The following is a 12,001-nucleotide window of genomic DNA, read 5'->3' as shown; positions in this document are numbered from 1 at the left end:
TCAAACCCTCTATCGTTTTTTACTCTGTTTCCTGACAGATTTAGCATAGAGTATAGAATGGCTTGTGAAGGCTTTATATAGGTTTTAACTTTGGAACTTAGCTGCGAGAGTTCAAATTTGATATAAAAGCCGACAAAACAGGAGCGAAGTTTGCAGGTATGCACCTAAAGCGGATACAAATGAGCATGACCAAATTTATCGAAATTTCATCTCAGTCACCGCACATACTTATATAGGACTTTCCCTGAGCAGATATATATGTATAAGTGTGTATATAATATAGATGAGATAAGCAAGAAGAAATTTATCTGAATTTATGAAAAGAAATGTACATGTGACAAGTGATCAACTATATAAAATCACATTGAGAAAATACAAATTTCTTTCTCTACCTAATATGACCAACAACACGACTCATAAGAATTCATAAGCACCAAATTATGTAAAGTATGTGTAAAAGAGGCAGGAAAACTAGAACCTCATGCCCAGCCCCCACCCGCTGCACTGACTGACATTTCCGATAATACCCCTCAGAATTCCTCAAATTCCACGCACAAATTGGCGGACGTCGTCGAGAATGTTGCAACCCTCGTGAGGCCTATCCTGTCTTTTCACATACCCTTTGGCCTCATTCTCCGTGAACTCGTCGAAACCCACCTTCCCATTCCTCTCCCACATCGCTGCCCCAAAGCTTCTGTGCGCGTAATAAGCCTCAGCGTCCACCGAAACGACGCCGTTCTCGCCCTCGCCCCGGACCACATTAATGGGCAGGCGCTCGTAGTGTCCAATACTTGTGCCCTCCAACTCGTCGAGTCGGGCGAGTCCCCGAGTCGACACGGAGTAGAGCTCGCCCTTGACTCGGTGGCCCGACCCGGGGAGGTTGATGAGGTAGGGAATGCCGTGAGGTCCAGAGACGAGTGGGTAGGAGTGGTGGGTGACGTAGGGGCCTATGAAGACGGCGTCGTTTTGGCTGATCAGGTCCTGGGTCAGTTTGTGGTTGTAGAAGCCTCGTTTGAGTGTGCCGTAGGTGAAGATTAGGTGGGGTTTGGACTCGTCGTTCAAACAGTCAGCCATGATTGCAAAAACTGCAGAATCAAAAAATCCCGAGAAGGAATTCTTATAGAGAACCTTTTTTTGTTTTTTTTTGGCCACTTCTTACAGAGAACTTTAATAATTTTTTAGTCTAGTAATTAAAATTAAATAGCATTTTAGATTAGATATTAGTTGTAAAGTCAAACAAATTAATAAAGTAAAGGCTTAATTATCGATTTACTACCCAAAACTGTAACTCATTCCCACTTTACCACCTGAAAGTTTTTTTGTCCCAGATTACCACCTGTAACTTACACCCGTGTCTCATTTTACCTTGTTCCGTCAATAATTCCGTTAATGCTGACGTGGCGCGCTGGATGTGCGCCACGTGTCACATCTTTTTTTGTATTTTTTGATTTTTTTTTATTTTTCTATCTTTATAAACTTTGAAAATTAATTAAAAATAGCTCCGAGCTTAGAAAAATACACGGAAAATTCCTACGGACTTGTCTTGACTAGTACTAATTTACTATGGGGTCAAAATGCCAATTTTTCCTCTAAAAATTTCCAAAAAATTTGGAAAGTCTAAATTTATTTCTAGAAAATTAAAATACTCTAGACTCTTTGGAAATTCATAGAATAATCTCCCGAACTCCAAAAAATATAAAGTCTGCACCGTTAGTCTTCTAAAAACTAACAATACCTTTCTCGTGAACACTTGCTACCCAAAAGACCTCTCGGTCTTAGAGGAAAATAAAATTCCCTATAAAATAAATTCTAGAAAAATTCAAGAATTTCTGTAAAGTCTCAAAATAATTCTCTAAAACAAGCTTTTGGTAATTTTTCAAAATATTTTTGAGAATTTTTCCAAGAGTTTACGAAAATTCTAGAATTTTTTTCTAGAATTTATTTAATAGAGGAAATTTTATTTTAATTTTTTAGAAATAAATTTGGACTTTCTAATTTTTTTGGAAATTTTTAGAGGGAAAATTGGTAATTTAAACTTATAGTAAATTAGTGCTAGTCAAGACGAGTCCGTAGAAATTTTTCGTGTATTTTTCTGAGTTCGGAGCTATTTTTAATTAATTTTTAAAGTTTATAAAAATAAAAAAATGTGAAAAATAAAAAAAGATGTGACACGTGGCGCACATCTAGCGCGCCACGTCAGCATTAACGGAATTGTTGAAGGAACAAGGTAAAATAGGACACGGATGTAAGTTATAGGTGGTAATCTGGGACAAAAAAACTTTCAGGTGGTAAAGTGGGAATGAGTTACAGTTTTGGGTGGTAAATCGATAATTAAGCCTAAAGTAAAATGTATTAGAATTTACATATATTACATCACATGCCACTACAATAAAAAAAAAATATTACATCACAAATATTACATTAATTTATACTATATTGTATTAAAAAAAAAATTTAATCCAGTCACAACTTAACTGTGACTATCTTGGTAAATTGAAAAAGACAACTCACACCACTATACTATATATTATTTTGAGTAAAAATATTGTTTTGACCTCTATTTATATTATATTGTAGTATAATTTCTCTAAAAAAAATTCAATTAAGTCATAACTAAATTTGAAGTTGTGAGTGTCGTACAGTCACAACTAAATGTGAAGTTGAGACTACATTATCAAATTTTCAAGATAATATAAAAGTCTCCAGGGCAATTTTGTCAAAACCTTATAAATTTTAACTAACACTCATCATATGTGGCCCAAAGGATAAAAATGTCAAATGGAAAATGTTCAAATCAAAGAGGTCAACATATTTGTGACCTAATCTAAAAAACTACATTTAAATTTGGTAGTTCAATTAAAAAATTATATGGTCTTCATGCTATACCAAAAAATTATTGAAATTTGATATTTAATCCTAATTTTCTAAATCTTTAAACCCTTCTAAAAGGACAATACTTGAGGTCATATATACATATACCCAAGGAGTCAAATTTCGTTTTTTAGGGATATGGAAATTTTAACACCATACCAAATTAATTTCGAAAAATTTTCGATATAGAGATCGGAGAGAGAGGGGAGGCTGAGATCGGAGGGAAAGAGGCAGAGCCGCCGCCGTCACCATCGCCGGAGGGAGAGACAGTGCCGCGCGCGCCGTCGAAGGAGGGAGAGAAGAGATCCGGGGAGGGAGAGAGGTAGATCGGGAAGGGAGAGGGAGATGGAGCAAAGAGAAGAGAACATGGAGAAGGAGGGAGTGAGGGACTAGGAGAGAGAAAGAGAAGATGAGAACTGAAGAAGGAAAGAAAAAAAAAAAAAAAAAAGAGGTCTGGAGTCTGGTTAATCACGGGGGCAGGGAGGAAGAAGTGAAGAACAGAAGAAGGAAAGAAGAAAAAAAAGAAGAAAAAGAAAAAGAAAGAGAGAGGGAGGAGAGAGAAGAGAGAGAAGAGAGAGAATGAGTGGGGTAGGGGGGTAGGCGTGAATCACGGGGGAAGAGAAGAAAAGGGAAAGAAAAAAAAGAAGAGAAAAAGAAAGGAAAAGGAAAAAAAAAAAGAAAAAAAAAAGGAAAAAAAAAAAGAAAAAAAAAGAAGAGAAAAAAAAAATGAAAGAAATTTTTTTTTTTTTTTTTTAAGGTAGATTGAGATTTGGAGTCTTTAGACAATTGGAAAGAAAAAAAAAATGTAAGATTTTATTTGGGGTTTGATTTGGTCATTTTGGTGTTTCGTTTAATTGTAAACATAAATTATGAAAAAGGCATAATATGGTATATTAGTAAAAAAACGAAAAAAAACATAACACAGGCTACACAGCAAGTTAGTATTTGGATATGAAGATTAATAAAATAATAGAGTTTACAATGGGGTACATAGGTCAGATTGAGCAAATGTGAGGTGTTATTTATATAATTATTAATTCGTGACCTATTTTTTTAACAGTATTTACCATCAGCGCGCATTATATTTATCTTATATTACATAAAACCTACTATATAATTTAGTTTTTTCAATGTTTTTTATCAATACAGTAGATAATATGTTAAATAAGCATATGGTCAAGTTTCATTCAAAATTTCCGTGTTTTGATAGCAATTTCCGTCGTTTTTATCTAATTTTGTCGAAATCGAAATTTTAATCGAAATTTCCACGAAAATTTCCGTCGAAATTTCCATCGAAAATTTCCTCGAAACCGAAATTTTACTCCTTGCATATACCCACCCACTAAAAATGCTTGTTTGATTGACAATGTAAGCTCATAAACAAAATTGTTTATTTTTTAGATTAGAAAGATCATTTTTATAAAAAATTAACTCAATTAAAAATTATTTGATTATATAATTGTTATCGAATAAATGAAATAAATAAACAATTTGATCAATAAATCACTCTTTAGATACAAACCGTCTGTTTATTTTATTTATTTGATAATAATTATATAACCAGATAATTTTTAATTGAATTTATTTTTTATAAAGATAATCTTTAATATGTAATCTAAAAAATAAACAATTTTAATCGTGAATCTGTATTGCCAAATAAGCATTTTCGGAAAATGGGGTGACATGCAGGTACCCGGTGACCCAAGCATTGTCCCTTCTAAAATGTAAACAAATGCAAAGAGTGGCATGCCACGTGGCTCAATCCAACCCAGAGAAATAGCCCAGATGTATGATGAAGCCTTTGGTGTCTTTGTTTGGGTCGGAGTTTGGAGTTGGCTTCGGCTTCATCTAGCCCAGTTCAATTCAATATCATAAAACCCCACCAGACTTTTTGAAGAAAGAGAAAAGAATGATGGGCCTGCAGTTCCGATTTTGCAGACTTGGCTGGCAAAAGCAAAATTAGGTATATATGGAGGTTACCATATTGGGCATCCCAAGACAACATTTTGCGCTGTGACCCATTGATCATACTTAGACAGTTAGACTTAGGCCTCGTTTGGGTATTGTGGCAGTCGTCGGAGGTCCACTGGACAGTTGTTGGAGGTCGGCCAGCCGTGGGAGGAGGTGGTTGGAGGTCATAGAAGACACGCGGCACAACTGCTCTATTAAAGAATTTTTTATTTTACACTCCAAAAGATTTAGGATGACAAAATAAGAGTGTGAATATCATTGTTCTTATTTAATTATTAGGCTCAAGTAAATTTATATCCACCAATTATAGAATCCATTTTAAGTTGGTCTATGAATTATAAAATATTTTAAATTTCTCTATTAATTATAGGGTTCATTTCAAGTTGGTCCATGAACTATAAAACATTTCAAATTTCTCCATTAATTATAGGGTTCATTTCAAGTTGGTCTATGAACTATAAAACATTTCAAATTTCTCCATTAACTATAGGGTTCATTTTAAATTAGTCCATGAACTAACAAAAAATATACAGAATAAAAGACAAAACCGAGTTGACAAAAAAACCAAACCGAATCTGATTATTTATATATATTTTTTATTTTTTTATTTATTAAATAAAAGTTATATATTTTGAATAAAAAAGATATAAGGTGTTTTTGGAACATGCTGAGTTCAAACCCATGACTTTGTGAGGAGAGTGAAAGTGTAAATTTCCACTACATCATTTAGTCACTTATGATATTTAAGTACATGCAATATATTTATAGGCATACTGATACTTGAAATATAATAATTTATAAAATTATAATTAGTATTCTACACCATAACCTTATACACTAAACCATAAAGTCTGAAACCTTATACCTTAAAAATTAATCATATACTTTAATAATTTTAGTATATAAATTATAAATTATAGTTTTGGACTTTTAGTAATATGTTTACAATATAGAAACTATAAATTATATAAAATATAAACTAGTAAAATTTTTAGACTTTTTGCAATAATAATATTTAAATAGAGACCTAAAATAATATCTTAAAAAAAATGATATATAAGATATACTTAATTTTATAAATTATTATATTTCAAGTATTAATATGCATATAAATATATTGCATGTACTTGAATTTCATAAGTGGTTTGGTGTAGTGGGAATTCATACGTTGACTCTCCTCACAAGATCATGGGGTTCGAACCCCAACATGTGCAAAAACCACCTTACATCTTTTTTATTCAATATATATAACTTTTATATAATATAAAATATATAAATAATATGGTTCGGTTCGGTTTTTTTGTCAACCCGATTTTGTCTACCATTTTGTATTTTTTTGTTAGTTCGTGGAACAACTTGAAATCACTACAAGAAAACTTATTTTTCCCGACAATAGTTTAGCCGGCAAAGACAAGGTTTGTCGGGCAAAATGGTTTCTAACGACAAAGTAATAATTTTGTCGGTAAAAAAGGACAGAATAGTTAAGCCAAATGGGCCGACAAAGTAATGATTTTGGGCGACAAATAGTTTGTTGGGAAAACAAGTTTTGGCGAAAAACTTAGTTTTGTCGGGAAAACAATGAAACTATTTAGACAAAAAAAATAGCGCGCATTTTTCCCGCGTAGTGAAGACTTAGGTTTCAATGGGCCGACAGAAATTAGTCGGGCCAAGTAGAGAAACATAAAAAAAAAAAAAACCAAAAGCCCTCTCAACAAAATTAACAGAGCATTCAAAGAACGCTCTTAGTCTCTCACACCCCACTCTGTCTCTCAGTTTACCATCAACACAGAACGCTCTCACCCACCCAACTCAGCCTCTTCTCCACCCACGAGTCTCGCCTCCATCGTCGCCTCCATCGTCGTCGCCTCCGTCGTCGTCGCCTCCATCGTCGTCGCCTCCGTTGTCGTCGCCTCCGTCGTCGTTGCCTCCATCGTCGTCACCTCCATCGTCGTCGCCACAAACCCAGCTCAGCCGTCGCCTTTCTCACAGTCCACCTCACTCTATCTATGGGTTTCATTTGTTCTGCCATTTCGATCGCCACCACTCTCTGATCTTATAAACCCCAAGCCCCTTTCTCACACTCTGTGACCTTATAAACCCAAACCCTAAATCCTTTAATCCAAACTCAAACCCAAAACCCAAACTTCAGAAAACCATTCCTTATTCCTGCGAGAAAAGGTTTTCTTTTTTCTTCTTTTTCTTGTTTGTTTTGGTTTTCAAATTTCAGTTTAATGATATGGTTTCTAAATGGATTATGGGTTTCTCATTCCAACTTAATCATTTGGTTTCTGAATGTATTGTGCTTGCAGGTTGATTTGCTCCAAGGGCTTATTTGAGGTAAAAATCCGCTATTTTTTTTTCTGGATTTGATTTTGTAAATTTGTTATTGTATTAATTTTTATTAGGTTTATATTTTAAGGTTTTTTGTTTGTTTAATTTTCTGCTTGTTGTTCTGTTTGATTTTAAGTTTATATATGCATCTAATTTTGTCATGAGATGAGAAATAAGCTTGCACTCTTAGAGTAATATAGTAACCATAAGATAGTCACCCAGTTTGTGAATGACAAATTATAAGTAAAGTTCTTGCCTGTTTAATTGTTGTTGACATATTAGGGGAAGGATAAATTATGCTTGTTTGCCCTTTTAAATATTGTTATCTGTTCATACAAGTTGTCATAGGAAAACAAAGAAAAAAACAAACTTAAAAGAAGCCACTTTCTAAGGCTAGAAGTCTCTTCTTTAGTCCCTTAAGAAGCAACTTTAAATGTAATAGAAAAGTACAGGCGATGGATTTTACGAATATTTTTTGTGCTTATTTCTTGTGTTTCAAAATATTAAGGGAAAATATTGTTTTCAAAGAAAGTAATTAGTTCTAACTAGTGAGAGTTACATGTCCCCTGTCTACCTTTCTCTCCCCCCCCCCCCCCAAACAAAAAACTAAAACGGGAACTAGAAGACATAGGGAAAAGCTCTACACAATATGAATAAATCCAGCCATTTTCTTATGATTTATAATTTTAAATTTTTCACTAGACAAGAAAAACTTTAAGATTAGGTGTCAAGATATATAGGAAATCTAGCACCTTCAATATTCCAAATTGCTTCCTTTACATCTTTTGCATCTTCCATTACTTTAATCCAAATTCAATATGATTTCTAGAGGACTCTTTTTTTTTTTTTTTTTTTTAAATACATTATAACTAAACATAATGAGCCTTGGGATTGGCTGCTAGAAAATGCATGCTTTTTTAAGTGATGAGTATACTAAACTATATGATGCTCTTACGAGTTAAGTTGCTGATATGTATTAGTTATTTTTTTTGCTACTATGTATTACCTATTTCATGCTATGAGTTAATTGCTAATATGTAATCATTTGATCATTTTATTTTTTGTTCCGTATTAGTTAATTGCTTTTGTATAATGTACTGCTAGGAGTTAATTTTTGTTATATATTAAGTTTTTTTTTTTTTTTTTTGGTGCTATGTATAAGTTTTGTTTATATTTTTAGTGCTATATTAATGTTCATAAGTTCTACATAGCCAGCAAGAATATTGCACTTCCATGGACAAACGATGGATCTTATTTGTACTGCAAAGAGGAGCCGTACAGCCAATAGGAGCAAGACCGATACCATCTTGTCTACCCCTCTTCCACCACCTGTTAGGCCTCCAAGGAAGCGACTTTTTACAGCTTTCAGTTCACCACCTGAGACTTCAGTTCGTCGTACTTCACCACACCAAAATTCTGTCCTCCAGACTTCATCTCGCCGTACTTCACCACCTGAGACTTCATCTCGCTGCACTTCAGCACCTGAGAATTCAGTTCGCCAAACTTCACCACCCCAAAATTCTGTTCCCCAGACTTTAGTTCAGCAGACTTCACCACCACAGACTATGGCACCACAAACTACGATGCCCCAAACTACCAGTCAGACTCGGTCTACCAGTGCACGTCGTCGTCACAAGTCTTGTTCTCAAAGCACTGCTGCCAGAACATCTGCTAATGGTATGACCTTCATTAGCCCACTTAAAATCTGATTAAATTTTTTTATTTTCGAAATGGTGTGGAGTTGAGTTGAATTTGGGATATCTTCTAAGTAATTTGTCTAAGTCTAGTGTTTGTTTTCAGCAAGACCAATTAAGCTGATTGTAAGTCTTTTTTTGTACATAATATTTGACTTTAAATTCTCATAATTTTTCTCATACTTATATATGTTTGTTGTTAATATAGGACCCTCATTGGGTGAGGATGCAGACTCTTCTGCAATGCCCCAGACCAGTAATGAACAAGGCTCCCATGGTAAGAAGTTAATGGTTGAAAATCAATTATTTAATTTTAGTCAATTTGATTTTGTATGGTAATTTGATTTATGTTGATTTATCTCTTTTCAGCACCCACAGAGGGTTCTTTGCCTGCTTCTAAAAAGGGTGTGAGAGGGCCAAGTAGACAAATTAAGTCTTCCACCCTCACACGAACCATGAAGAAGAAGATTCACGTCACTCTTCATAACGTTAGTAATCTACCTGACAGAGCCACACGAAGCTTGTTATCTAATGACATAGGGGCCATTGTACGAAGTGAAGCACCAATGAATTATGAATTTTGGAGGCACATTCCACAAGATGTTAGAGTTGACCTTATGGAGGAGTTGACAGTGAGTTTCCTATTAACCTTTTCAATTTCATATGTTATATTATTATTAATTTTTTTTAGCCATAATTACAAATTTTTTAAATCGTGGATTGTAGGTAAACTTTGATATACCTTTGGAAGATGACCGGTGTTATAAATATGTTAATAAGGTGATGAATAAGGCATACAATGAGTTCAAGTACGAGCTGCATGATTACTACCTTTCCTTTGAGAAGGATGAGGATGCACGGGCAGCTCCTCCTGATGAGATGGCAGACCGAGATGTTGAACAATGGCAGAAGTTGTGTGATATTTTTTCTAGCCCTGCATTTTTGGTATTAATTCCAGTCACTTGTACAAATTAATATTACATATACAAATTTATGCTATAATATTCAACTTGTAACATTTGGCTATATGTAATGCTCCAACCTTTTCAATTATTGCAGAAGCGATCCGAGGCCAACAAGTTTAACCGGACCAAGAAGCCTATTAACCATTGTGCTGGGTCGTGTCCGTTCGGTGTGACATTTCAAGAGGCTTATGAGGTAAAATTTTCATGTGATATAAGAATAATGATGTTGATTTCTTTATAAGGTAAAATTAAAATCATGTTTTAATTACAGGCTGGGGAGAAGTTTCCAGATGTTGTCACCTTCAAGAAGGTCCACCACAAGAAGGATGGTAAAACATGGACCAATGAGCTAGCAAAGGAGAAATATGTAAGTTTTTTAATATATGTAAGATGGCCATCATGCTTATAATGTCTTATTTTCTCAGTTGTTAATATTCTCAGTTTTTGTAATATATAAGATGGCCATTATGCTTATAATATCTGGGCCTAGCTTGAGGAGCTAAGTTTTGTTAATTTTTTTAAAAAGGTTAATGATCATAAATTAAGGGGTGCAAAGGGGGTTTATTTATGATTTGGATTGACTGGTTTATAAATGGACTGCAAGTTTTGTTTCACACTCCAGTCAACCATAACACTTTTTCAATATCTTATCTTCTCTAGATTGTGTTCTGTCTTATGAAGATTGTATGCTATATATATTCACTTCTATTGTCTCCATTAATGGTTATGTTTCATCACATTCACATTTTCGCAAGCAAATAAAGATTGATGAGGGATGACAATAGCATCATACTTGACTAATTAGCATGCTATCTGAACTTGAATCTAGAACCAAAGTGCAGGTCACACATGAACAATTCACCAGAAAAATTTTAGAAGTTTTCAAAAGAAAAGGCATTTAAGATTTCAGTAGTGGTAGAGTTCTAGACCTTAGTGGCCTATACTGTTAGGCATTTTTAAAAGAGTAAAGGACATGTGAATCAAAACGGTAAAAGCATGACAAAGAAGCCTATATTTTTCTTTTTTGTTTGGTAAATTGAAGGAAGCCAATATTTTGTCTTGGTCAATAAAAAAGAAGCCTTTGTTGTCTCAATCCAAATGCATCCTCTTTATGCTGTCATTATACTAAGAATTTGGTTTCTTTATCTCAAAGACTTCTTGTATGTTATATTTACCAAGTTTTACTTGTATGTTATATTTGGTTTTCCATTATACTAAGAATTTGGTTTCTTTATCTCAAAGCCTTTAAATTTACAAAGACTTCTTGTATGTTATATTTTCCAAGTTTTACTTGTATGTTATATTTGGTTTTCCATTATACTAAGAATTTGGTTTCTTTATCTCAAAGCCTTTAAATTTACAAAGACTTCTTGTATGTTATATTTTCCAAGTTTTACTTATTGATTTTGCCTAACAGATTATTAATGTTATCCAAATTTTTTACTTGTTTCTAGGATAAGATGATGGAGAAGCAAAATGCCATACTTGATGATATCATGAAGGAGTATCCTGAGGGTACAACAGTAGAAGATATTTCAGTTCCTGTTCAGGTTGGGACTCAAATTGTTATGGATGTAATGGGTACTAAACCAGGACGGGCAATCCGTGGATTGGGTTATGGGAGGTTTCGCGATCTTGCATCATCTTCTACTCCCCCATCAAATTCCACTACTAAAGAATTGGAGCAGCTGCGAGCTCAGCTTCAAGAAGAGAAGGCTGCAAGGGAGGGTTTAATGCAACAGATTCAATTTCTTCTACCACAGCTTCAGACACTTATCCCTGGGTTAGTACTACCCCCAACACATACTCAGGTACAGCCTGAACAAGATGATGGTGCTCATGACGACGAGGATGATCATACACCTCTTTAGGGTTATCTAGACTTTATATTTTTTGATAAATTTGACATGCATCAAACATATCTTGAATGTTAATTAGGCAGCCACTGCAGGGTGTATATTTTGGATGTGAATTAGCTAGGTTGCCACTGCATGCAGCTATGTTGTATATTTTGGATGTGAATTAGGCTGCCATTGCAGGGTATTTTTTTGGATAGGAATTAGGCTGCCACTGCAGGGTAAATTTTTTGGATAGGAATTAGGTTGCCACATGCATGGTTAATTAGGGTACTATTTATATGTTTGGAATTTGTTGGGTATGTATTATTTT

At 34.3% G+C, this 12,001-nt stretch overlaps 1 protein-coding gene and 1 pseudogene across 1 annotated transcript; one reads left to right on the top strand and one right to left on the bottom strand.

Moving 5' to 3' along the window:
- Positions 1–291: 291 nt before the first annotated feature.
- LOC147273476 (putative gamma-glutamylcyclotransferase At3g02910 pseudogene) lies at positions 292–1,106 on the bottom strand (annotated as a pseudogene).
- A 7,282-nt stretch (positions 1,107–8,388) lies between these two features.
- On the top strand, positions 8,389–11,703 carry LOC147273475 (uncharacterized). Its single transcript, XM_086228226.1, has 7 exons — positions 8,389–8,850; positions 9,076–9,144; positions 9,237–9,499; positions 9,594–9,812; positions 9,927–10,025; positions 10,104–10,199; positions 11,287–11,703. The coding sequence occupies exons 1-7, from the start codon at positions 8,418–8,420 to the stop codon at positions 11,701–11,703; spliced, it is 1,596 nt and encodes a 531-aa protein (XP_086084352.1). The 5' UTR covers positions 8,389–8,417.
- The last annotated feature ends 298 nt before the right edge of the window (positions 11,704–12,001 follow it).

Source organism: Dryas octopetala, chromosome 9 (genome assembly GCF_963921425.1).
Source record: "Dryas octopetala chromosome 9, drDryOcto1.1, whole genome shotgun sequence".
In the NCBI taxonomy this organism is placed as follows: domain Eukaryota; kingdom Viridiplantae; phylum Streptophyta; class Magnoliopsida; order Rosales; family Rosaceae; genus Dryas; species Dryas octopetala.
This window is presented reverse-complemented; position numbering and strand designations above follow the sequence as displayed.

What these genes read in the sequence shown, in the direction of transcription:
- LOC147273475 (XM_086228226.1), top strand. Translation starts at nt 8,418, where the DNA reads ATGGATCTTATTTGTACTGCAAAGAGGAGCCGTACAGCCAATAGGAGC. An exon ending in CATTTCAAGAGGCTTATGAG is followed by an intron (nt 10,026 to 10,103) that starts GTAAAATTTTCA and finishes TTTTAATTACAG; the next exon opens with GCTGGGGAGAAGTTTCCAGA. An exon ending in AGCTAGCAAAGGAGAAATAT is followed by an intron (nt 10,200 to 11,286) that starts GTAAGTTTTTTA and finishes ACTTGTTTCTAG; the next exon opens with GATAAGATGATGGAGAAGCA.